This window comes from Aythya marila, assembly GCF_965140915.1.
Source record: "Aythya marila genome assembly, chromosome: 17".
Classification (NCBI taxonomy): Eukaryota; Metazoa; Chordata; class Aves; order Anseriformes; family Anatidae; genus Aythya; species Aythya marila.
Genome location: NC_139058.1, coordinates 10,770,383 through 10,797,880, shown reverse-complemented (window position 1 = coordinate 10,797,880; position 27,498 = coordinate 10,770,383). Strand labels below are relative to the sequence as shown.

Below are 27,498 nucleotides of genomic sequence, written 5' to 3'. Positions count from 1 at the left end.
ATGACTTTGTGGGTCTTTTTTTTTCTTTTTGGTAGATGTGGTGCTACCTATCCTCAACTAATGAAGACAGTTGGCATTCACCCTACCTGTGCTGAAGAAATTACCAAGTTGCATATTACAAAACGTTCTGGCTTGGATGCAACAGTCACAGGGTGCTGAGGTTAAATACCATCCCTGGAAAGAAGGAAAAAAAGCACAAAGTATATCTGAAAAGAAAATGGACACTTGAGTTAAAACAGATGACTCGATGAAACCCAATGGCTTGAGTTCCAGAAATCTTTCTCATTCTTCCTGTAGACAGATTTTACTCACAGCCAAAGAAATTGTCTTCACACCAGCAGAGTTTTAAAGCCAATGCAGTCGTGCTGTGACAAATCTCTCTTCCAAAGTGCATATAACTCTTCTCTTGTTAGGAGCTTGGGAATAATCACAGCTTTATGTATAAAAGTATATCAGAAATCATTAACATCTTGAGGCCTTAAATTTAAACAGTTGTTGTCTGAGTTTGTGTTGGCATGGCTGACTGCCAACAGAATTTTCTTGCACTGTTTGGGTACAGATGCCAGGCATCAAACAGGGCTTCCCTTAGAATTTTGTTGATGGTCCTTTCTCCTAAGTACTTGGATAGTTCATTACTGATCCTAATATTGAACATCAAATCTCTTTGCTCACTAGCAGAAACGAGTTCCCAGTGTATGCAACAATAGGTAAGCAATCATCTCTTTTTTTAACCTTCAAAATGTAGTATAATATCTCACAAATTACTGCTTAAACACAGTATATTAAGCAATGTTGAAAAGTAGAATCAAAGCCACTAATAATCCAGCTCATGTAGCATTTGTTGCTTCTTTTAGAATGTGTAAGTTTGCCCGATGAAGAGGTGTATTTTCATTGGTTTTGTTTTTAATCCTTTCTAACTATGAGCTGGATTCTGCTTTTAAGTGGATTTAGATAAAAGCATATGTTACTGAAGGGAACTATATTAAACAGTGAACTCAAACAGAAATGACCCCGCTCAGAACACACATGGAAAATAATTATCTGCAAACTTTTTTCAGAGTATTGGCCAGAGTAAGAAAGCATTAATCTATTGCAAGCTTCTTAATGCAAGTTTCTGATTATTTTCCTGCTGTCCACAAGGGGGAGATGCTGGCTAATTTGTGGCAAGGGAAAAACAAATCTGATAGTGAAACTTGTTCTGCAGAAGCCTGTTAAATAGGTAGTGTGACAAAGACAAAACACAAAACAAACTTCATTAAATTTCAATCTAAGTTGCAGTTGCCATCATGTTGATATGTATAGTCAGTTTCTTGCATAGTAGAATTGTACACATGGGAAAGGGAGAGATCAGAATGTATACTTCTAGCAATTAATTTATATCAGTGTTTTTGCATGTGTAATTTGATGTTTTCATAGCTGTCCTATGTTCTGCTCGCTACACGTTTTGGAAGAGCAGTCTGATCATGCATATCTTTTACTATTTTTTCATTGACTATTTTGCTGGTACAGATGGCAGCATGGACAAATGATTGATTTATTTCAAGTGTGAAATAGTTCTTTACTGTTAAAATTGTACCTGTCAGAGAAACTATTGCACAAAAATTGATCAGACATTCTAAAATATGCAGTAATAGCATTTATCACACTCTTTTTTTCACTAGAATACTGTTTTTGAGGATTTGTTCTGACTTTAACAGCAACAAAAGAAATACTAAATGTTTTCTCTTCAGAGTTTCCTGAAATTTCTGATCCATGAGAAAGGAAGGGCTGATGCAGTTTGACTGCAAGTGGCATTCCCTGTCAGGTCTGCTGTTGCAATTTTTTGTCTGTGAAATCATCAGTAAGCTTGTAATAGGAAAAAAAATTTCTTTGAGTGGAAGTATAGTCACAATACTACCTAAATATTGCCTTTAGAGAAAATGGTATGAAAACCCTACTAGAAACAAACAAACAAAAATTAATAGATTTTCCAAGCTGTAAAAATGTTTGTAGTAAATTTAGATTTTTGAAAATATTTAAAAATATAAATTATAAAATATAAACTAATTATATGATATTTTGCAACATTGAGATACCGAGCATCTCCGACTACACAGATTTTGTGTCGAGAAACATCCCACATCTGACTAAACTCTAATGTGATGTGTGCAAGATATTTTTCCTACTGATTACTTATTACAGATCCTTTTGCACCGCTGAATGAATATTAGTGGTCAGTCATGTTAAAGTGGCTTCTCTTCCCAGTCCTACTAAAGACTTTATCAGCCCCCACAGACATATCAATGGAAAGATGAGTTAATTTCATTCATCATAAAGTTGAAAATAATTTGAGACAACTAGTTAAAGAGATTTCAAGGAAATGTGCCCTCAGTATATTTGGTATTTGAAACTAAGGCCTCTCAGCATCTTTGAAATAACAGGAACTCTCTTGGTTTTAGAATTGTTATGTTGACTGCATGAAAATTGATCCTGTATCTTGAACTGCAGCCTAGTTCTCTTCCTCATTTAGTGGAAAATGTTGTCACCTGAAGTAAAATTAAATGTACATTCACACTTACAGAACTCTAATATCAGAATCAACGGTAAGATAGAAAAATAATTGCTAATGTGCTTTGTGCTTTTTTTCCTGAAGGATTCTTTGAGGAACTCTCCAGGGATGGTCCTTAAGAATTGTTTTTAAAAGCCTGACTAATGTCAATTGGAATGGCTGATGTATGCCACAAATTATTATTACATGTGAAAGTTAAAAATAATTCTAGTCGGGCTTTTTCTCAGGATGCCAGCTGATGAAGTCTTGTTTGTCAAACCACACCATGGTGCAGACAAGTCTGAGCATTGCTGGGTCCCTCATATGTATTATCCTGATATTTATTGTGATGTGAATTAACAAATTAATAAACATTGCATTTTTTTAGTAAGTGCTTGTATTTGGTTAATTTTGCACATATGGTTTCAGCTTGTAAAGGATTTCTTTTTTGATCTTAATGCTGTTCCTCGTGGTTGAAGTATATGTTAAGGAAACTAGTAGTAGTTGACAGACTCAAACCTGTTAATAAGGAAATGTTGATACCTCTTTGTCTCTGATGTGTAAACTGAATAGCCATTATTCTGGGCTGGGTGACCTAAACTATTCTAAATTTAAATTAAGAGCACCTCTGGACACAGTAGATATGCTTTCAAATATTCTGTTTATTCCAACTAATGAGGTCTAGCAGGTATGTTCACAGTCCATGTGCGTTGACGTGCTTTGTGAAGACTCATCGAGATGTAACTCGGAAACTCCCTTGAAATGCAGTGCAGTCAGAGTGTTGTGCAGGTCTGCGCTATTATACATTTAGCTGTTTGGGTTTTAAACTAGAAAACATAGTGGAAAAAATATGTTACAGCAAAGCCAAATAATAGCTGTGGGTATTAATAGATAAAAACACTGGAAAATGAATGAAGAAATGCTAGCAATATAAGTTTAAAAACTCTGAGATTCTGTCAGAAAAGAAGGGGGCTGCATTGTTTGAATTAACCTCAGGGTTTTTTTCTTTACATTCAGTTACTTTGATCAGATGTTCCCATAAAGTTGGGAGATGCTAAGCTTCTGAAAACAGCTAGTTTAACGTTATTTTAGTGGCTTCCCTGGATTTGATACTGAGAAGGAATATGGACTTAACTGCATTTAAAGTTATTTTTACTTCTACATTTTTACTCTGTTCTAATTTCCTGGAATATTTCGCTACAGGTTCTAACTATTTAGGATAGCTAGGAACAGTGGCTTAAAAGGGAATAAGGTAAGCATTGTTCTTGATTTTTTTCCTCTGTATTTTCATGTACTGTTTTAATCTTGCAGCAAACAAGAATAACAGACAAGTATATAGACAGTGATCTTCATGAATTTATAAGATTGGGAATTGAACATACCACATTACTTACACGTAATGATAGCTTGTTCTCTACAATTAAGTTTTGCATTTTCCCATTTATGCATATACTACTGCATGCCACTATACCTATCAGAAAACATTTCTGCAGTTCAGATAATTCCAGATCAGGAGCTAGAAAAGTTTCGGTACAGCAGACATGTTGCAGTATGGATATATGTTGTTACCAGAATAACCATGCTAACAAACAAGTGCATTTCTAACCAAAACAGTTAATTATTGTACAGTTTCAAGTTTGAAGGCTTCTTTTCAGAGGGTCACGCTTATCCAACAAAGTAGGCAACTCTGTGCCCATCTAAATTGCCATTTGTGTAAATTCCAGTGAAATCAATGTACTAAAAGTTAACGTTTGCCGTTAATTCCAATGGGATGCAAGCATGTGTCTTAAGTGCTTTGTTAAAGGGGAATCAATATAAGCATATGCCAAAATGTATTTCATTATTACAGTTGGGGAACAGGCTGCAATTATGATTCAAAACATAAAAGATACAATAGACATCTATGATTAGGCAGTGAAATATGCCTTTAATAAGCATAGTGCAGACAGTTTGTTTTGCAATAAGTAAACTTGTATAAAATTCATTGACTTTTTCATTCTTTCAGATGTGAGCTCTCTTTTAAGAGTTTTTTTTTATTTTATACCCGAAGTTTTCCTGATGTTATTCCAGCAGAAAGGCTAGGTTTGCATACATTTATTCTAGTGCCAAACCTGAATTTTACTGGCAGAGGAGAAAAAAGAAGAGCGACCTTTTTTGGTTTGCAGTATTTTTGTTTGTTTGTTTGCTTGCAGGGGCAGCATGCAACAGATTTGGTGTAATTACCCTATCTGATTTTTAAGAAATGGAATGCTTCTGTCCACTGCATGTCAGAGAGCTAATTATGTTTCCGTTGTGGCACTCAAAGTCAATATTGTCAGCTCTTCTTAGTTCTAATCCTCTACATTGAATTTTGATGGGCCAGGTGAAATATCCCCTTCAGCACCTTACTGCAATTCTTGTCAATCATCTTGCCATGAAAAACATGCATATTACAAAGGCTTTGGCAACACTGCATCTGATTTCAGTCTTTAATCTAATATGCACCTTAAGAAAACACCATTCCAACTGCTGACGTTCTGTTTGGGACATGAATGGGATTCTGTTTGCTGTGAGAAACAAAAGAAAATGATGAAATCTTTAAAGGATATAATGGAACTCTTAGGCTATCGCAGCATGTAAGCTCAGTACTAAACCACTGGTCTAGGAAGAAAGCAAATAGGATGGTGGATAGGTACAGAAATTAAACAAAAGTTTTCATTGAAGAAGGAAAATGCAGATGTTTTTAATTTGTCAAGCGATTAAAAAAATACCTTGTTTCAAGCACTACTGGAGTTTGGAAGATTTTACCCGTATCTTTGAAAGCAGTGCTGTTCACTAAAGTCCATTTCTAAGCATGGCATCTGAGTACTGTGTGCCATTTTCTTGTTGTTTCTTATAGACAAGATCTAGCACATTTAAAATCTGCTGGTCCTACTGTGGAAAATTAACATCATCCCTTAGAAGCTGGAATATAAACTAATAAGGCACACTTCCAGAATCTGATTGCATCAGTCAGAAAGATATAGTACGAAGAGAAAAGTGGATATTACCTGGGGGTGTTGTGTGAAATGGAGACCAGTCTTGTTTGAACAAGGTGCTTTGCATTGTTAGCTAGGTAGAGGTATTGGGAGTTGCAGCCTGTCAGAACCAGCATCTCCAAGGAGGGGGCGGGGGAGAATTTTTCCAGGCAAAAATCTAAGCAGTTTGTGATAGGGTATGTCTAATGCATTAAAACAATTTAAGGAAACCCTCTGTGCTTCATGAAAGATGAATGCTCACCCGCTCTGTGTTTCCTCTCCCATTTTCCTTCAGCATATATGAAGACCAGAAAGCGTTGCATGGATTTTTTTTCTGTCCTTCTTTCCCTCACCTTTAAGCAACATGGGAATCAGACTTGTTCTTCCTTGTTTTGGCAGAAAACAGAAGAACAACAAGATTCCTCTTAAATCTTTCACAAGGAGACTTCTTTTTCCCAAGGCTCTGTTAGGATTTTGAATTATATAGGTGGTAACAAATCTAAGGCAAAAGGACTACAGATACTTGTTTATTATATGTTTTTTAGAGTATTAAATAAATAATATAGTAAAATAAGGAAATAACTAACATTTTCTAAAATACCAAGGGGAAGAAAACTGAAAAAAGAAAAGACAGCTTTTAGGCTTTACGCTTTAAAAATAATAAAGAAAATACATTAATACTTTATTTTCTTTGCAGTGTTCCTGTGAAGCAATACTCAGATATTTTATTATGCTGTGTACTTCTAACAAAAAAGTCAGAACTGAATGCAACCAAACAATATTCTATTCACATAGTGTCAGAGCAACAAGCTATGTTGTGGCTTTTGACTTTATGCAGGAGGTTGAGCTGTCTTACATGATGCCTTAGAGTTTCTAACACAATTAGCGATGCTCAGGAATCTTTATTTAAACACTTTTGTTCAACAGGGACAAAGGATTGAGCTTTGGCATTTTTATTAAATCCTGATAATCTTCCTTTTTGTGTCTCAAAGGATGAAGAGGAAGTGCATTAATTTTCACATGAAGGCAAATTGTACAAACACAGCTGAAAATATCAGGAAACACAGGGATTTTCCTTAGAGAGATGTAATCAACTAATGTTCTGCTGGAAAGAGACTCCTAAATTATTGGGCACAGTAATTTGGGCAGCAGGACACTCATACTCTGATAGCACTGTTCAATTCAGCTTGCTTAGATGAATGATTCCTGATTCAAGTAATATAGAAAACAGAGATTATTAACCATATAACAGGAAGTAATTTAAAGAACACAGGCTGTTCTGAAGACCTAAGAAATGGGTTTCAGATTATCAAAGGATTTAATTAATTTACATCAGACTGAGATCTAATTAAATCATGAGAGACCTTTTGGTTTTTGCCTCTTAAAATTCTTATTGAGTGTATTTTTTAGATGTATTTCAAACACAGGAAAAATAAGGACAATTCTCTTGACACTTTGGATTTTGCTTGCATTGATTCCTGGCCATATATCCCAGATATATGTAGAATGTGTTAGGTCAAAATTTTGATCTTCTCCTTTAAATTTTTTTTTTTTTTTTTTTTTTTCCTGCAAGATCTTTATTCTATTTTATTTGGTTACATTTAGTCCTGTTTAAGTGTTAATGAGTGAATCCCTTTTGGATGGGAGTCCAAAGAGTCCAATGTATTCTTAAGAGAGCATTTCAGGATTTTCTGCTTGCCTCTTCCTTTAACTCCCTTGTACTTTCTGAACCTGGTAATGCCACAGCATCAGAGGAGACAGTTCTAAGTAAGTCCTGTCCTTAGCTGTGGCATAGTCTTTGAAGAATAAGAGATCATCCATTTGAGAGTGTTTATATTGTGACCTTCTGAAGGACGTCATCCTTCCTTAATGACAAAATGCATCAGATTCATAGGTTGTGACAAGTGCCTCAGGGTTTGCCCGACAGTGGCAGAATGGAGGATTGAATGAAATCTGCCTGTAAAATGCAAGGTGGTTTTCTCTGTTGCTGCGGTTATTGAGAGATTTAAGGTCTTGCACTTTTTGTATCGAGTAGCAAATTATCGAAGCACGTGAAGTACCCTGGACTGTGTTAAGATTGTCTGCACGTGGGGCTTAAACCTCTTTGTGAAGCCACCTCCTTGTCTTGCCTTCTGGTTCTGGAAGTCCTAACATTTCTCAAGTTCACAAGTTGGAAGAACGCTTGATTTAAGCTATTGGGTCGATGGCTAAGAACAGCAGAAGGGGGTGCTCACTTGGATCTGCATTATTGATTGAAGCACTCTCTCTCACTGTACTTCACTGAAGTGTAGCCAAGAACAACAAGATAAGAATTAATAAAAGTGACAAGGGAGTTTCTCAGCCGGAGCTGGTGCACATTAGCCTGGATGAAGAGAAAAAGAAGCTGATACTTGAGTCCTTTGAGTTGTGAAGGATCTGGTCAGTCCTTGAAGGGGAAGCACATGAATGGCCTAGTTGTCATCGCATTTTATTTTTCCTCCAACTTTGACTAATGGTGCATTTCCTCTGGCCTCCTACGGGCCGTCCGTGCCTGACTTGCTTTGTCACTCTTCACGTCTAGTCACTGCCTTTACTGTCCACCCTGTTCCCATGGCAGGAACCCAGTGTCCTCTAAAAAAACGCACAGGCACAAACCATCTGTCATTCTTCCCACTCCTCTTTCAAGCGACCACTTCCCATATTGTGTGGCCTTGCAGGCTGAAAGCAGTCTGCCTCCCCACTGCGTGCTTGGAGTACATGCCAACTCTCCCTGCTTGATAAGGGAGCTCTTGGCATTCTGCCTGTAAAAATACTAATGGGCATCTCCCTGTTGATAACCAGCTCTGCCTTTATTGTGTTCAGGGGGTGATAAGTTGTCTGGACCAACAAGAAATTGCCCCTTTTGCTTCTTTGCAGCCGAAGCTATTAAGGTCAAATTAGGTGTGAGTTGTGAAATTAATCATTACAAGCAAAAACAATTTGTAGTGTGATACGGACAAAGGAGAAAAGAAGCTGAATTATAGAAGGGGAAATTATAGTAGACACAAAAATTGTCAGGAAGAGGAGGAAAGAACAGTTGGCAACGATGTACAAGGATGCTGAGCTAAGTCTGTAGGCTGTGCTGGATTTCTTCTGCTGCACCTGAGGACTATGAAATCGTAGAACAAGGTAGTTTTTTATGTCACCTGAGAGTCCCAATTAATCTACACACAACATGTCATACAGAGGAGAAGATACCTGGCCTCTCTTTGCATAAAAGCACTATTTCTAGTGCATGCATTATTTGCTGGCATTCCTTGTGCATCTCGAGTTGTGTCCCCGCCAGAAGCATGTTCATGGGGCTTGTTACAGTTAGGCACCCCAGGAGAATCTGCAGCTCTGGCCACTGACGCAGACTGAGCTGTGTCCAAGCTGCATCTGCCACGTGGGCAACACTGATAGTGTAATTAGATACACATTTATCTATGAAAACTCTCCACAAATAATCAAAGTTTTTTTTTATGTTCACTTAAAAAAAAAAAAAAAAAAAGTTTTCTTCCACTGGCTTGTGGAAGATACGATCTGAATCACTACTCTGAATTGCACGGGTGTAGTTCTTGCTGGAAATGGAGTCCAGCAGATCTAATTTATAACTGGAAATTCGAAGGAGAGAGTGTAGTCCATCCTTCTGAGGCAGCACCTGACAATTCATGTGTAACCTATGTATAGGAATGCTGTCCTCTGAATCACATATTTTTCCTTAGCGACAGCCCCCTCCTCATATAGCAGGACCCATGGAACTGACTGACAGTAAAAGAGGTTATGGGAGTGTGTTTTATTTCTTCCTTTCGTTTTGCCAAATTCTACAAAGTCTGTTACTGACAGCGGGAAATAATAGCATTCAGAGCAGTGACTGCTTTCATCTTCGCCGTAGTAGACTGAGGCTTTCTCAAAGAGCATCCTGCTTTTGACACACACATGAAATTCTTGTGTCTTGGCCCCATGTAGCTGTGTGCAGGACCAGCCCCAGACAGTTCTGCCCAGGTATAAGCAGCAACAGGAGTTCTCTGAACCACGGAGTAGAGCCACGCTGTGGCTGGTTGAGGTGTCTGCTGTATTGTCTGACCCAGATGTCGTACATCGGAGTAGGGGCTGTGCCACGGAGTGTAGTTCCAGTGTGTTCCCTTGAACTGCTGGAGACCAGGGAGATCCCACGTAGTTTGCCCAGGTACATCAGGACTTGGACTTGCTGCCTGAGGATACAGCTTTTTGGGTGAGTTGTTGCTAGGACTGCACTAAAAGCAGTATTTAAGGGAGTCGATTAGAAGCAAACAATGTAGATAAACCTTCAGGCTGTGCCTATGGAACAACGTTGTTGGTATGACAAATTTTCTAGTCTTAATTTCTGTGTCTATTTTTCCAGAACCATCAAACAAGTTTGGGAGAAGGAAGATTCACCTCAGAGGTCAAACCTATGAAAACAAAGCCTGCTTGATGCACCAAGAGCTTTTTTTGAAATTGATTCTAACATCAGAAACTGGGGAGCTGTGAGGGGGAGAAGGGCTGAGAAAATAGTGCAGCGCCCCCTGAAATGCTTCCATTTTGTTTTCTGGGGTGAGAAACCTGAACTTTGTGCCTAAAATATAAAGCTGAAGGTGTGCTGGATTTGCTTGGAAATGCTGCAAAGCTATTCTCATTTCCTGTAACTATTGCGAGATTGGCCTTCTTCCATGGCTAAGCTCTGGTTCTTAGCTAGCCAGAATGAAGTGGCAAAAGAAATTCATTCTCTTTCATCTTATAGTATATGCACCAAGGCAAGAACCAGAACTTTGAGCCGTTAATTCCTAAGTCTGTGCCTTGATTTCCTGCAGTAGGAACTGTGTTAAGGTTTTTGTCTTCTCTTACCAAATCTAATTGTTAATTGCATCTTCTTTTCTCTAGCCACTGCCACAAGGAGTGACTGCCTTCTGTGCTGATGACAGATCTGCCCTTCTGTTATCAGGCACTGCTCTTTTGTCATCTCAGTTTCATAACAATTGCCTTTGCCTGGGAGCCAGTGGATCAGCCATGTTGGGCAAAGTGATCCTCTGAGAAGAATGATGGATGACACTGATTCCCTTCGACATAGCTGGGGCACTGAGGTTAATTTTTTTCTGTCTCCCCATATTCACCCTTCTCCTGCTGTGCATTCTTAAAACGAATCATGATGTAACTGTATGAACAGCACACCCAGGTGATGCTACGGTAACTTGTAAGAACATTTTATCATGCTGCTCTGTGTCACTTTTGGCAAAATTGTCAGGAAAGCAGTAATTGCTACAGGTGGCAGAGGCTTCCAGATGACCATCATAGGGCACATAGGGAAAAAATTTGACTGTCTTTGCCAAGTTTCTGGTGTTTATGCCAACAATGCTGCTTCACTTTTTCCCACTATGCTCACGTATCATTTTGCTACAGCTCACATATTGGCCTCAATCCTCTGCCTAAGAAGGAAGCAGGTCTGGCATTCATACTGTGCTGTTTCTGCTGAACTCTAGAGGATGAGTTTGCAGTGATGCAGTTACACTGGCATAAAACTTGGGAGATATCGTACCAGAACAAAGCATAGTGTGTCTGGAATCAGCTAGCCCTAAAAATTGTCTACAGGCAATACAGATGTCCTCATGGAGATAAGTTCTCAGAACTGGATCTCAGCTGCATTGAGAATCAGCTTTGTATTCACATCCTTCCCTGAAATATTCTCTAATAGTTGATTTAAGCAGTCTTTAGCAGAGATCATATTTCTAGTTTGGGATTCCCTTTATACATCTTTCATTAATACAGGGATTCTCTGCACTCAGAGACCAGCACCGCAGAACAGCTGGATCCATTTTGGCTTGACAAGGGGCATGGACATTTTTTTATATATATATTTATGGCTATCATGAATATTCAGAATGCTTTTTATAAATATTAAAAATAATCAAGGGTTCTGGAAAGAATTCATACTGCATTGCCATCATCTGCAGGAGTTCTTCCATCTTCCTCTAGAATATGTATTACTAGTTGACACTGGGAACTAACTGGTCCAGCCTGTGTATTTCTAGCTGCAGCTACAGGAAAAGGAGGCTACAAAGGGAATTGGTATCTCTTGATCATCAGAGAGAGCAAATATAATACAGGCGGCAGCCTGACTGCCCCTGGAGCAAGTCAGAAGCAAGAAGCTTTCAAGCAGGCACCTCAGAAAGTTCCCCAGAGTTTTACTCTGCCTGCTGTACCCGCTGTGGTTATTTGGTAGGTTGCTTGCCCTGCTTGTCTTGAGGTAGCTGGAGTTGAAGCATGTGTTTTCCATTTAGAGCTTGGAGGATGCCCAGGTCTGACTTGGCATGCTGTCTGCACTGGGCATCAGCAGTACAGATGTGGAAACCACAAACCCGATTAATATGAGCCTAGGGTAAAGACTCAAATAAGCTTATAAATAAAACCAGACTTGCAGATTATTTGTTTCCATATTAGTCTGTAATAGACCCTACTCAATATGTTTGTTTTATTTGGTTTGGTGACCAACGTAGGTATTTATATTTCTAATAAAAATTTAAATCAGAATAAAACAGACCAAGTAAGCTTAAATTATTTGTGCAGAAGATGATTGCAACTGTCTGTAGCATGTAATTCCTTACGTGAAATGCTAGCATTCTTTGAACAGAGATGTGACAAATTCCTCAGTATTTAATTTACTGTTCCTTCCTGGCTCCAAATTCTACATTTATATATTAAAATGGACTCCTAAACCTCAATGAACAATTCAGAGGTGTTGGATGGCTTGGTGGGTCAAATTCTTGATGTAAGCACCATATGTATGATCTTGTGTGAGTCATTAAATGATCCTCACATCTTAGTTTGAAGTAGTGATCCTATGTTAATGGCAGAGGGTGTACAAGTACCTGTTAAAACTGGTGTTTTTTTCCCTGCCAGTCTCCTGCAGAGCTCTGGGCATACTTGAGGACCTTTGCTCCTTTTCACTGTAACTTCAGCTGCTGCAGTGAAGCTAATGAAACCATTCAGAGAAGAAAGCTCCAAGGAAACATCTAAGAAGGTTCTTCAACAGTACTGACACTAGTGGAGATAATCTTATCCTGGGACCTGCTGGCCCTTTGTTCCAGGTGAGATTGCCCTGACTCAGCTCCCTTGAATCACAGTTGTACCAGAATTATCTATGGTTTGGCAGCATCTGTTTTGTTCTGCTTGTGCTATGACGCTTAGGATGGGATGTCTCCACAAGACATAACAAGTCTCTGAAGTGAGACTTGTTGTGCCAAGGCTTTGCGTACACCTGTGGTAAGTAATATCTACAACTGATCAGCTAGGCCTACCTAGTTTTTAGACCATGTCAAGGTGACGTAACTGGAATTAATGCTTCTGTCCCCTAGATCTCCTGAACAGACAACAGAGGGAAATAAGTACTTCCATGTGCTGTTTGGATCTCACATAGGCTATCAAGGGAGTATGGAGTTCTTGCATCCCAGTGGAATGAACCTGAGCCTTGGGTAAGTGTTTGCAGTGACTTTTTTGTGCTAGTGTGGCTCCAAGACAAGTGAATAAACAAACGGTGCTCTCTTCCCATTTTTGCCTTGCAAAAAAAAAAAAAAAAAAAAAAAGGAGAAAAAGTGCTCACACCCTTTGTTAGTTGTCAATGCCAGAGGAAAGACACCAGCAGTTATTCCATTCAAATGTCCAGTTTTTCTTTCCAATTGTTTCTTTGCATTCCTTTTTTATTTTTTCTTTTCAGCTGGTTGAGCGATGGCCTGTTCTTATGAAACAAATTTTTAGCTTCACAATGGTCCTGACTTCTCATTGTTTGAAAGGCAAGAGGGTCACTCAAAGTAAACTGTGTCATAGACAATGTTTTTCCACGTGGAAATGTCGGAGGGCCACTCTGTCCTGTCAGCCCAGAAAGGCCAGAAGATGCCTTCAGACTCCCCAGGTGCATCTGTGTTTGTTTTCTAATGTTATTGCACATAAGGTATCATTAATATTATGTCCAAAGCTTGTCTTTTTAAACAGAGTCAACACATCTAAACTATTAGTCAGCCACAGGGAAAAAGGAAAGGATTAGTCATCACTGTAAGGAATTAACCCTTTCCATTGCCCAAAGAAGTTAAAGATGATATGACATCCTTAAATTGCAAAAGGGACGTGATTATTTTTTCTCACAAAGTTATGGGAATAATTTCTCTTGCTTTGGCAGTCAGAAATAAAACGCAACAGCCTGTACAATGTGGAAATCGGACAAGACTGCTTGGTGACTTTCAAGACATCATTCTCTTTCCTGTAGCACACGCCATTGAAAGGCAGGAAATTTCCCTCCCACCCACCTTTTTCTTTTTTTTGAATCTCCTTTTCCCTGTAGGCTGCCTCAGGTATTGGGCTAGGCTTGGCATGTAGACACAACTAGAAATGTAGGCGAGACATCATGGAGCAAAGTGTCCAAGTGCTGAGTGAGCATCCAATGGGCCGTAGCAAAATGCACAACCAAGTCAAAGAAAAATGGAAAATATTTCATAAAATTCATCTTTGCATCCCTTTTTCCTCTCTTGATATATGGCCTCTTATTCACAGCTGCCCAAGCCCCGGCCCGTGTGTAAATATGTCAGTGCACCAATGAGACGGAACACGGTCACAGAAATGCTGGCGGCTGCTCCCAGATAAAAACGCTGAGCTGGAGCCGAGGCGTTTATTGTAAATAAAGATCAAGGCAAAGCAGCAACATTTCTGTTCGACTTGAGCCTGCCAAGGTTGCTAGTCCAGCTCCTTTCACAACTACCATATGTCCACATGGATTTCCCCTTCCAGAAAGTGACAGCTCTTATGACAGCTCTGTAGCTGTTGCAAGTTCCTCGATACTTTCCATGTGTTGTTTTGTAATAACCTGGCAACACTGATGGCAGATGGGTCAATGGGTGCATGTGTGTGCATGCAAGGGAGAGGTAGACTTCCAGGTCTAATACTGCTGTACCTTAACAGCAACCGTGCAGGGCCTGGGAAACATTAATGCTTTTTTTTGTTCTTCTCAGTAGAGGGCACTGGATCCTATAAATAGGAAGTGGTACAGTGCAGCGTAAAGAGCTTGATAGCTTTAGCAGATGGGCTGATTTTTTATTTTTTTTTGGAGGGGGAGATACTGGTGGTGTGGAAGAGAAGTCTGTGGTTCTGTCTGCTGCACACCAGTTGAACAAGAGGCATCCAATGGCTTGTGTTAGCTGATACATTTGCGTTTTTTATTTATGTTTTATTTTAATTAAAGCAGCAGCTAAAAATCGGTCAGGAAACCAGGTTGGCTAAAGCACTAGCCATCTGGCATCCTTCTGAACAGCAGCACCAGCCAGCTGGCACAACTGGGGAAGATGCAAGCACCTACAAACTAGAGCCCGAACAGCACAAGCTGGCATGGAAACTGCTTGAATTGTACAGGCTTGTTCCTACACTCCAAAGAGAAACTGTAGGAGTGGTCTGTGAGGAGTTGGTTGAACAAGGGAGTTTAGCCTTCTTCATAGCTGTTGATCCAAAAATGCCCAAAATTTCAATTATTTTTTTTTCCAGTGAGTGTCTTGTTCTCAGTAATACCTGTAAATGCTGTACTGTCAATCTGCTCTGCTCTCCCTTTTTTGTCGCTGAGGTTTCCTTGCTGTGTGCTGGAGTTTGTATTGTCTTCACTGATGGCTCAGATGAACTGTAAGCCAAAAAGACTAACAAAAATATTAGGAACATAGCTTTTTCAGATGATTTTTTTTAAGCTTAGATGGATCTCACACATATCTTGTAACAATTCTTTTAATGGAAGTTTTAATGTTAATAGATAATATTTATTAAAAAAATCTTCCTAAGCCTTCAGCTGGGACTTGTCTAATATGCTGAGGATTTGGCATAATTAACTCATATAATTCAAGAATAAGAGATTGAATTATTTGTTTTCCACACTAACAGATACTAACCTATGTTCTTGAGCTGACCTAGGGTGCTTCACTTAAATTGTTGGCTCCACATGCTCTACCAGGCAATAAAATTGAATGCTATCACAATACATGTATGTGCTTCAGCTCTGCTGAAGAAAACTGCGTGGCCATGCTGTTTCCTAAAAAACAGCTGGTTAGTTATTGAGGGTTTTATACTTCTATAGCTTCACATCTCACCACACCTGGGCAATTGTCAGACTCAAGTTGGAAGTTAAATTTGCTGGGGAATGTGGCCATATCTTCCAGCATTTGCTGATTCCTGAGCTTAATGGGACTCAGGCTTATTTGCCTTGCATAGCAGCAAGATTGGTCTCAGAACAGGGAGAGAGAAGCAGCTTTGCTTTCATATTCCCTCTCTCTCAGAAGTCTGAGCTCCTCGCTTTTCCTTGTCAATATAATATGGTTCAAGAGCTGCCCATGAACCACAGGTGGCTAGCCTTTGGCCTGTAGTGCTGTGTACCGCTGTTCCCATTTAAAGCAGGTAGAAGCCACGATTGCTGAGGGTTCTGGGTTTGTTCTTTTATTAAATAGCAGATCCTAACAGTTGGCAGTGTTCTTCAATCCAGAACCTGTGTGATGAAAGGCCATGTTATGGTAGGCTCCAGTGTATCTTTTCATCTGTCCTACTTGGTACGGCTTGTTCCAGGTGGAGACTGGCAAGATGTTAGTGCTAAAACCTGCTGTTCCCTAATGGCAACAGCAGTATCCTGGCTCCTCCTTGTCATGGGTTCAGATCTCAGCTCTGTTTGACTGCCCTGAAAAGTAGTGCTCCCATCAAAGTTCTTTGATATGTGAAGACTTCCTGACTTGGGCACTCTTCTGTGAAGGGAGATGAATGCCTTTTAACTCCTGTACAAACAGATGTGCTCTTGAAGTGACTCCTATAGTCTGCATTTTGTACCCAACTTCACCTTCCGCTGCAGAAGTGTAATATTGTACCTTCATTTCTGGTACTGTAAATCTTTATTCCTTAACCGCTATTCAATAGAGAAGTAGGTAGATGATAAACTTGGCCATTACTTGGTTCAGTAGCAATTTCCCTTGGAAGTTTTAAAGTGTGATTTTTTTTTTCCAACAGTTCTCTGACAGGTTAATGGGGTACATGGACAGGAGACTTCAGCTTTATCCCCTGGAGCCATGACAGTCTGAGGTGTTGCCTGGCTCAGCTCCTAGATGTGAAAGGAAGGAATAACTTGCACTTCTCCGCAGTCATTTCCTGAAGCTCACTGGTAGAAAATAGATATGATTCACTCCAGAAGGTACTGTACTGCTGAGTGCTCCCAGGTGTCTGATCTACCAAGCAAGGTTGGTAGCATCAGCTGTCTCTAAGGTTTCCCTTTCCTGAGGAGAGGCTAGTGTCAGCCTCAGCTAACTCGCAGAGGCCTGACATCAAACTGCATAGAGTTTTGTTAGAAGCTGACTGAAAACGTGGTGCTGTTATTATCTGACACTGGCTGAAACAAAAGCCAAATGTTGATGAATGTCTGATCTTAAAAGTAAACAGTTTGATTTTTTTTTTCTTTGCGAGTCAGGGGCCCTCTAGGGTTTTATCTGATTTTGGCAATCTGCTGCACATTTTGGGCCTGGAGCATGGTTTTAATTGTTACATCACAAAAGTTGCCAAATAATGTTGAATGCTCCTTAAAAACTCTCTCAATTTTATGGAACTTCTCAACAGCTTGACTAATACAATAATTACTTGAACTCGGCTATGTTGCCTAGTGGCAAATGGAATTTTTTCATAATGATGCTGTCTGTCGTTAATAGCAGGATTTGTTCTTTCTCTCAGCGGGAGAGAGGCCAGAAAGCCATGGTATCTGTCTTTTTTAATGACAGCCAACAGCAAACGGATAAAATAATCAATTATATCTACAGCTAGGTAGATAAAGTATAATTTATCATGTCAAAAACAAAAATGTTTTTAATTGGGCTGTTAATCATTTTGTAATTTTAACTAAAGAGATGAGGGCACTACTTTACGCTTAGACATCACTAATATTTCATAAAACGTTAGCTGTTCTTATTATAGCTTTAATAATAGTGTTTACTACTAACTGCCAAATATAAAATGCCATTTTTGCTTTCATTAGTGGAAGCCTTGGCAATTATAAAGGACTGTCCTTTTATTTTTCTCTTTTAGAAGGGTGCAGGAGAAGAAAAAGGGTCCAGCTGACTAATTAGCTCTAACAGTTTTGAGAATATGCAGATCTTTCTGTTTAATTAGGAGTACCCATGCTAGTTACCACCAAACAGGTTAATGAAATTGCTTTGTTTTGTTTTTACAGGAAAGCATAAAAGCAGATTAGTTTAACACGAAAGACTGAAAGTTGGGATTTTTTTTTTATTTTCAGCCGCACCTGTGCTGTCTTGTGGGAAGCTGGGCAGATCACTTAATCCATCCTAACTTGTTCTCCCTGTCTGTAACATAAGTGTTAGGTGCTTCATCAGGCTTCCACAGAGTATGTTAGTGGTGCACCACCAAAAGTGGTGAAAAATTGATTAAAAAATAGCAAATATATGGGGGTTTGGCTGCAATAGGAGCCTCTCCAACACCCTTTGAGGAAGGAAATAAGAACTTTACAGCTGGAGCTAAATCTTCCCCATATTATAACTAAAAATGTCCTTGTGATGCCTAATTTCAGGATCAGTGGGAAATAACCCACCAGAAAAATCTCACAGCACTGGAATACTTTGGCTGTCTACTCTTTTGTTATTATTCCTATTGATATCATGACCAGATGACCTGTTTAGTACCGGATCTCTATTTTTCCTATAAATTCTACATTTAAAAAATGCCAGCCATGCTAGGAAGAGAAATGTTGTGACTGTTGAGAGGCCCTGTGCCTGAAATACAACAGAATTAGTTCCCTCCTTCAGAAGTGTCTTGCAGAAGCAAATGAATCTCCATTTCTTTTAACTTGGTTTCCCTCAGAAAAGCTCTACCTGCTTTAAATCAAGAGGTGATCTCTAAAGTACCTGTTTGGGAGTAGAACATGCACTTAATGTTGTTTGGTAAGGGCAGATTTCACTTTTGCTGTTACACTGTTCATTTTTTGTTTTGGGGTTGTTGGTTTGATGCTTTTTTTTTTTTTTCTGGCTTTAATTTTATGTCCACAGCATCTCCCAGTGATGCATGTAACACAGAGAGGGGCAGAACTGCCTTTCCTGTAACTGGATCTTCCCTAAGAGTGGAGGAAATTTAGTTGGATTGAGTAGGTTTTTTTACAGGTCTAATGGCAGGATTGAGGCTGTATTCATACTGGGAAATAGGGAGGAGAAGCTCTGGGGCTGACTTGCCCAAGCATAAATAAATTGGAGGTACATGAACATTCAAAAAATTCCCAGAGAGTCACGTTGCACAACTTAATGGGCCTGGTGCCTTCACCTGTGCCAATTTTATGTGACTCTTAACTCTGGCATTAAATAAAAACGAGACTTGCTCTAATGACATCAACAGCCTGTGGTGAAGAAAATATGCTGCTACTTTGATACAGATCCCCTTTTAAGGAGGACACAGTAGACAGCCAAGGCACTTTTTCCCATCTGTTAGGTAAATGTTACGATTCCTTGCTCAGAAACGTGCTCTCAACAACACCCCTCCACTTTCAGTGTTACACTAGATGATTTTTAATAAGAATATGGTTATCTGCTGCCCCTGGCTTTGCCACCTTGATTTTACCCTCCTTCTCCATTACATGAAAGGATGGAAAAGGAGGACATATATTGGCTGGGGGAGGGGAGCAAATAGTATGGGGAGGGTGTTAAATGGACCAGCTGTTATGTGTGAAGTATCTGCTTTCTAATTGCTGCTGTTGGAATTCAGGGTAGAAAAGCACTGGCTACACTTAATTAATAAGGCAGGACTCACATAAACTCCAGCTGTGAGCATAGGACTGGTCTTTAAAGAATAAGCTCGGGAGGTGGGACAGAGAGTTTGATTTCCTTGCACTAAATCCCATCACATGCTGCTGGTAGTGTGTGTGTGTGTGTGTGTGTGTCCACTTGAGCCCTTTGGTTGGTCTGTCTGAACCAGACATGAGGTATCTGTTGCTGTTCATGTACCCCCACCCCAAGAAAAATGATCTGTCCTCAGAAATCAAATGTGAGAGGCTGTGTTTCATGCTATGGTGGAACTGCTGTGCTTTCACTCTGCCTTCGAATCCCTAATAAGTGGGGATGTTTGGTTCAGATATAAGAAGAACATTGGCTTTTGCAGATGGACCTTGATTTAGGTTTGCTCCTTGGTCCTCTTTTCTGGTTAGTTTGGATTTTGCATCCTGCCAGTATCTCTTTCTCATCTGAGCTCTCAGCATCAGCAGTTTTGCTGCAACAGTAGCACTGGTGGGGTGGATGTACAGCTGATGTCCCTGGACAGTGTCCCCAGGCCATTTTCCAATGATCTCTTTGAGGAGCACAATGTCCAGCTCATTTCTCTCTTTTTTATTTTTTATTTTTTGAGAAGGGCTCAAAAAGATCACTAGGAATTTCCCTGAGCTATAGCCAAGGCTCCTAAACCCCACATGAAAACGTGAATGGCACAACATTTCTTCTGTTCCAGTGCTCAATACCATAGGACACCCCGTGCCACCATCAGTGCCAGGTCTTCCCAGTCAGAGCACGGCAGCACTGGGGGCTGTGCTGAGACCAAAGGTTTCTTCCCCTTCCATGGGGTGCCACCTCTGGATTCCAAAGCTTGTTTATGTGCATTACGCTAGGAAACAGTGGAATCAGAAACAAAGGTGAAGGGGATGTTCCCATGTAGTTCAGTCTGTTTTTACTCACTGGCTGTGGAGGGAAATGAGCTTCCTGCTTAAGGTGAGGTGTCATTTGCTGGCCGGAAACCTCTGCGTCCCAGCTGGCCTGCTCCTTTGGGTGCCACCAACCAGGGCAGGTCTGTTCCAGTGCGATTGCTCTCCTTCCCAGGCCCTCTCCTTTCCTGCCCCATGTTCCTGCCTCGCATCAGTCCTTATGCTACTCAGATGCATGTTAGGGTCAGCACAAGGGAGGGGACACGGCCATGTGGCTGCAAAAGGGCTGGGAAAGGAGGAGTGCGCTTTTTTGGCATGGAGAGCCCTTGGGTAGGCCCAGCTGTTCGTTCTCACCACACCCTTCTTCCTCAGGCTGGAGCTGAGCAAGTCTGTGATGTTTTCATGCCCCTTTTCCCCCCCACCTCTTGGACTGAGATCACCCGTTGCCTTTCATGGGCTCCAAAAATACAAGAACTCTTTAGATTTCTGGTCAGAGCCCTTTATTGGTTTTGAAAGGTAAAATAATCCAAGACTCAAGCATCCAGGAGGATTTTGGTGATTCACTGCTTCTGATTTCAGTGACAGCCAGGCCTGATGTGCGTCTGAACACCCAGATACACCAAGGGCCCCATGGTCCCTTGAGGTAGCTGCATGAAGCTACACATCCCACACAGAGAAAAACAATTACCAGGTGTTATTGCAGGTTTCTGAGCAAGAAAGGAGGGGTCTTGCTTCACAGTGCTCTATACACAGCAGCTCTTTGTCTCCTCCATTTCTCTTTACCCCGAATGTGTTGCTCTTTTCAAAAGTTGGTTTCGAAGAGCTGATTCACAGCCACCAGCTGTATTGTTTTATCTGAGGGAGATTAGGACTGAGAATGTTGTGGTTTTGTAGTGTAAAGGCTCCATTGGAAATAGCAGCGTGTTTGACATGAGACTGTTATTTATGCTCAAATAACATCTCATTTAAGGATGAGGAGGGTGTCTTTTTTTCTTTTCTTTTCAAGTATAGATCAATCGTGTATGAAAGCAAACTCCCACTAAGCCTCCCTTGGCCCCTAATACTTTCATTTAATTATTCTTCTGCTCTTTATTTTATGGTTTTGTCCTTGACTGGTAACATCTCTCTCTTGTTCTTCCTTACGTGCGCCATTAAGGATGGGAGGAACTCATATTTAAAGCTCAAACCTTGTCTAGATTTAAGCAGTAAATAATATTTTATACTGATTCTAGGATTATTAAATCCTTCCAGTTTGCCTCCCTCTTATTTTTACAGTTCATTGGATTAGAGCGGACATACTCTTTTGAAACTTGTCTTAACTATTTCTGTTTTGGTTTTTCAAGCAGCCCTGAGAAGATACAATCTAGATGTATGCACTGTTAATTGGAAGACTTGCCATAGGAATCCAAAAAAGCTGCCTGCAAGAGAACTGATTGTTGGCGTGGAAAAAAAAAACAAAACCATCAGAGAAACCCTGTAATTCCGAGATGTGGCTGACTTCCTAAATAGGTAAGTCTACAGTTGTTGAAATTAAAATTCAGTTATTTGGGGACAGAAATACATTAAGAATACAATTCTCTGAAGAGGGCTGACAGGCCTTTCATCATCAGTGAAAGAAATGAGTGTGAGGAGATCGTTATGCTCAAGTAGCAACCCATTTTGGACAGCTGCAGGAGCAAACACTGGGCTCTGTGCATTGCCTTGAAGTAACAATGTATCCTGCTCATCTTGATACCAGGGCCAGGCATTGCAGAGCCAGGCATCTGAAGCTTAGTTTTCCCTATAAATGCAGCTAAATCAGCTGCTGGATTTTGCAGAGATCCTGACACCATAGTGCTGAGCTGCTCTTCATTCTGCTTGATGAAATCTGCTCACCTCAGCCTGTGTGTCACAGGTATGGCCAGTTAGACAGGCCTTGCCAGTATTACAGACTGGAGCTGAGCATGTCAAGGAAAAATATCCATACTAGAGATAGGTACTGAAAAGCTGCTGAAAAGCCTCACGGTAGACAGCCTACACAACTAACCTATCTCCTCCAATTAGTCTACGGTCATCAATGAGGTAAATGTCTCTGCCTCCTGACCCAGACAGGGTGGAGTTTTAATAATAGGCATAAATCTATTGTGCTTCTCTCCTCATGACCTAACATATGCTGTCAGGGCAATGCATACCTCAGAGAAGGAGTAGAATTTATGTGTACAATAAAACAATAGAGCTTCAGTGGTATCAGCTGTTTGATGAACTTTTATATATATTTGCTATAAAACAGGCAGCAATTACCAGAATGTGATACCCAAATAAATATCCTTGATCCATTTGCATGACAGATCTTCAATTTACTCACATTCGTGTGAGAGACACACATAAAATGATATCCATGCTTAAAATCACTTAGAAGCAGTCTGAAAGACCCCACAGTTGCAAGTGATACTGCAGTACTTAGCTAATACTCATGTTTCGATGGCTTTGCCTTCATGATTCTTCCAGTGGTTCCTTAATGTTTTCTGGTATTTTGCCAAACACCTGTGAATCAGCGCACAACAAATATTCCTGCCATTTAATTTAGCCTTGCACAGAAAGGCTATATTAGGCCTGCTGCAGACCTAATCCCAAACCTCTAAAGAGGTTTAAGGCACTCTGGTTTCACCTAATCCCGAAACCTAAACCAGAATCATTGAAAACCTCCATAACACCACAGGAATGGGCAAATAAAGGGTTTCCACTATGAAATTATTAAAAGGACACAGTGTATCTTTTGGATTTGAGACCTAAAGCTTTACCTAAGGAGCTTGGACTGTCCACAATAAAGTGTTTATTTTGAAGATAGGAGTTTGAAAGGTTTATTTAACAAGAGGGCTGATTCCACCCCTCCTACCCAAAAAAGAAGAGAGGTGAGCCCTTAGAGGAGTGAAGAATGGAGAAAAAAGGATGATCAAGTAACAGGCAGTCAAAGAAGATGAATCCTGGTTTTCTGTTTAAACCTCAGTCATGGACCTCTGTGAGAAAGAGCAATAGCAAAGCCCCTGGCGCACAGCCGGGCTGCTAGTCCCTGATGTTCTTCACAGCAGATGTGTAAGGAAGAGTTATGGGCGACACAATAAATACATTGCTGCTGTTCAAAATGGAGAGTGTTTGAGATCTCTTACTGATGGGAGATAACATGTAAAAACGTGCACTGTAATGTGACTTTCAATTACAAATTGCATCCAACTGTAATAAATTTGATCTTGCATTAATTCATGTTAAATTAATTGGATTCTGTCATTCCTGAATTCTGGTAACCACCTTATCTTGCCATATACCTCGTTATCTTTATGTTGTGAAAGGGGTATTTCATTGTCAAGGTGACTGCAGGGAATAGTAACTGCACCATGCTCTAATAAACATCTAGCTCCTAACAACTTAAAGACCTGAAAGTATGCTGTACATGTTTTCACTAGGAATTGCATTTTATAGCAATGATCTGCTGTTCTAAATCTCTTAATTTAAATCATTTCAGCAAAACACGCACAGAAGTATGGGGCATTATAAAATACTGAAGGTATTTGTTGGTGCTTAGGACATTTTCCATGCTAAGAGGCATCATACAGTCCTCAGTGTGCTGTGTGCAAGAATCAGTGTTCCTTCTGATGACGGATTTGAGAGAATTTGAGTAGAAATACAAATTCTGGTAGGCATTTAATAGCAGTGTGGCACTCCGGGTGTAATTTAGCTTTGAAAGGCTCTTTGGCTCCACGGTCAAAAGTGGCAGAAAAGTTGTGAAGGATGTTTTATTGCTCCTTCTAGCCGGCCTGGCAGCAGCACAGCCCTCTGCCAAGGTCCCAGGTAGGGCAGCCTTTCCCTCGCGGCCGGACTTTGCTTCCCCTGAGCACCCCTGGGTGCAGCCGGGCCCCTGTCAGCGAGCCCCCCCACCCCGCCGGCAGCGCCCCGACAGCGCATGCGCGGCCCCAGCCCGCCACGAGCCGGGCATCACGTGGGCGCTCGGCGCTCCTCTGCGGCCGCCTGGCCCCGTGCTGCGGGCTGCGCCGGCCCAGCAGCGCCGAGTCAGCGCCGCGCCGCGGCCACGCCCCTCCCCGCCCGCCCGGTGAGAGACTGGGGGGGGGGGGGGAGCGCCGCGGGGGGGGGCCGGTGCGGCCGCTGGGGAGAGGAGGGGGGTGGGGCAGTGCGCATGCGCGTCGCCATGGCAACGCCTCGCGGCCGCTGCCTGAGCTGAGGTGAGGGGGGGGGGCTGCGGGCCCGGCCGGGCGCTGAGGCGGCCGCCTGAGGGGGTCCCTCACGCCTCAGGGAGCGCCTCGTCCGTGCGCTGCTGCACAGCCCAGCCCGGCTGTGTGGCCGGAACGAGGAGCGGTGCTGAGGCGTTCAGCAGGCAAGGAGCGGTGCTGAGGCGTTGCACGGCACGCGGCGGTGCCGCCCTGCAGGTGGCCGTGAGGGGAGCGCGGCCTGCTGCGCCTGGAAACCGGCCCTGCCCCGGGCAGCCTTGCTCTGGGGTCGTTTTCTTGCGTGCTCCAACTCCCCTCAGTTGAAAGCTTTTCCTAAAGTAATCCGTGGTATTGTTATTTAATGCAGCATACAGTAAAACGAAAAAATAGCACGCTATTTATTGCCTGGATAGAGCGCTGCTCAGCACGGTCTGGTCTCAGCTGGCCCTACTGTGAGCTGGAGGCCCCCTGAGGCCCCCCCATCCAGAGTGACCCGAGGCTTTTATATTTAATACATCAACGCTTTGTAGTGCAAACTTTAATTCAGAGACAGCCTGCAGAAATGTACAGAACTAGCTTGTTATAAACAGGTTTTATATCAGAAAAGAGTAGAAATCTTGCCTTAATGGATTTCTCACATATTACTTCATTAAAGGGAAAGGGAAAAAAAATAACACTCTTCGTTAGTCTGCGTGGTACCTGGCATGGGTGTGCTGCTTCTCATTCACTGAGGGGCAGCACCAGTATTTCCACGTTTTGGGTAGCAGGGTTTACTTGCTTTTGCTCCCTCTACTGGCAGCCTGATTCTGCCGCGAATTATTGCAAATGCATGAAGTATCTGTAACAGTCTGTTACAGATATATTTTCAGCATGGGCACTCTGTGTTCTGAGAAGCTTTTTGTGGACCTAGCTGTCATTCTGAATGCAATCTTGCAGTGTTTGGATGACATTTGTATGCTGATAGCTGAAATTTAGATTCTTTTATTACACGTTTTTCTTGTCAGTAGTGGTGGTTGTTTGAAATGAAGCAAATGTATAAAATTCCATAATATGCCACTTTACAATAGAAAATCAACCAATGTCCAGATGCAATAACTTCATTTTGAAACAACAAGGTAAAAGAACAGGCAAGGCATTTTCTAGTGCTCTAGAAAAAATAAAGGACGTGAGAGATCAAAATCACTAGTTAACTTCTGCTCTCCTTCTGTGAGTTGTTTGAAGAGCATTTCTGCATGCTGTTTAGTACAGTTTCTTTGTGACCTGTCATTCATATAAAGCTCCCTTCACCAAACCTCAGTTTTAGCAGTATTTCTCTGAGTCTTTTAGAGTGGGCTCTGTGACTGGGAAGCATTTCATTAATAATTCGCATTGTCTGTGTAAGTTACATGGAATGCAAAGGATGTTTTATTTATTTCTAACTAATTTTCTATATTTTAAAGAAACTACTGGCATAACTTTTTTTTTTTTTTTTTTTTTTTTAACTTGCTCGTGTTTTTTAATTATTCCTGTTAACGTTTTTATTGATTTGCAGGTAAGCTTGTTTTTTCTTGTTCGTGTAAAATAACCTGTGATCGGGAAATCTAACTTGGTTTGTTCTGGCTCAGATGTGTCATTATCAGTTATAAAGATTCTGCAGATGGAAATTATGTTTGTGCATGCACTGGAAGAGCTGCCAGCTTCTAATTTCAAATAGATAGTCTGGTTTTAGTTAATTGGCATAAAGATTATTTTTTTTTAAGCATTAGAATTACATACAGCATGAGAATGTGAATGTACTAAGGAGCAAATCTGTTGACTTAGTATGGCCGTAACTTTCCTGAACCTATTGATCATTTTAGAATGCAGCAAGTTTCTTTTTGCAATGCAGCCCTTAACTACGGACCCTTGTATGTTCGTACATTTGAAAGAGACGTCTGTTGGCTCTGTATCCTATTGTACATCTGGCTATATTCTGTTTTGTGTTTGCATACCTTTTATTTTTAGTTGGAGCACTATTTCTCTGCAAGCTCAGCTTATGTCACAACGTAACATTTCGTTGGAATAGTAAGAACTGGAAATCAGTCAGTTGTAGCTAATTAACGTATATGGGGAATCTAATACTAAAGATTCTCATTTTCTAATTTGTCTGTGAAACATTGTTTTCATTGCAGAAAATAGTTGCTGTGACTACTCTTCTATAATAAATTGTTTTGTTGTAGGTAGGTTGGATTATTTATATGTTAGGTTTCCAAGGTTGTGAAGACAAATTTAGTAATAATTAAAAAATGTTTGAACTTTCCTTTCTGAACACCTTTTCTAAGTTGTGGTACCGATACGTTACTTCTGTACAAACTTGAACCTCAGCACAATATTACATGTTTGTGGGTATGTACTATAAAGAGAAAAGGTCAGCTTAGTGGCCGTAGTAGCACTTGGATGTGAAAAAAAATCAGTGTGGATGGATTTATGTTTTCTTCGTATGAATGCAGTTTAACTCACTAGAATATACTTGGTAGTACAAATGAAGGGTTTCAAATTAGTAATAGCTTGAAAACTTCTTTAACTACTGTGTTTTTTTTGAAAATATTGGTCTCTGTGGAGCAGTAAAAGTGATCACAAAGCAGTGAGAAAGAAATAAATCTGCAAAAAAAAAATGCACATTTTTTGCCCAAGCAAAACAGCTCCCTTTTGAGCCTTGTGCTGGCACAGTTGTATAACAAAAAGTGGACTCTTTGCTTTTCCTAAGCAATATATATGTGTGTGTGTATATATATATATATCACAACTGTAATGAATGTACTTCCTATGGTACATTTTAATTATATGCAGCTAATGATGGCATAGCTCATCTTTTCCAGCATTGTTTCAATGGCGTTTATGACTTGGTGTAAGTGTTCTTATGTTGTGGGATTATTTGAAAGAACTGGTACTTTGAGGGATGTCAGGTGCACTGTGCTGAGAAAAGTGACTCATTAAACAATAGGTGTGTGTTATCAAAAGAAGATTGTAGGTCACCTTTAGGTGACAAATGTTACAGAGTCCGCAGAGTTACTTAAAAGGGTATTACTGGATATCATTTTAAAAGGCATATATCAGCCT

The 27,498-nt window shown here is 40.7% G+C and overlaps 2 protein-coding genes across 7 annotated transcripts in view; both read left to right on the top strand.

Moving 5' to 3' along the window:
* The window catches only part of TXNRD2 (thioredoxin reductase 2), a 33,819-nt gene extending 30,907 nt beyond the window's left edge, over positions 1-2,912 (top strand). For all 3 annotated transcript variants that reach the window (XM_082774084.1, XM_082774085.1, XM_082774086.1), the window contains exon 17: positions 36-2,912. In XM_082774084.1, the coding sequence (XP_082630210.1) occupies positions 36-159 (124 nt within the window). In that variant the 3' untranslated portion in view covers positions 160-2,912. The remainder of the gene's footprint in view (positions 1-35) is intronic.
* A 9,589-nt stretch (positions 2,913-12,501) lies between these two features.
* Positions 12,502-27,498, top strand: part of GNB1L (G protein subunit beta 1 like) — a 53,569-nt gene continuing 38,572 nt past the window's right edge. For 2 of the 4 annotated variants that reach the window (XM_082773911.1, XM_082773908.1), the window contains exon 1: positions 24,420-24,435. The gene's annotated coding sequence lies outside the window, so the exon portion shown is untranslated. Of the gene's footprint in view, positions 12,624-12,890; positions 13,008-21,564; positions 21,731-24,413; positions 24,436-27,498 lie in introns of those variants that run through there. The other 2 variants (XM_082773909.1, XM_082773910.1) reach the window with 2 other exon arrangements.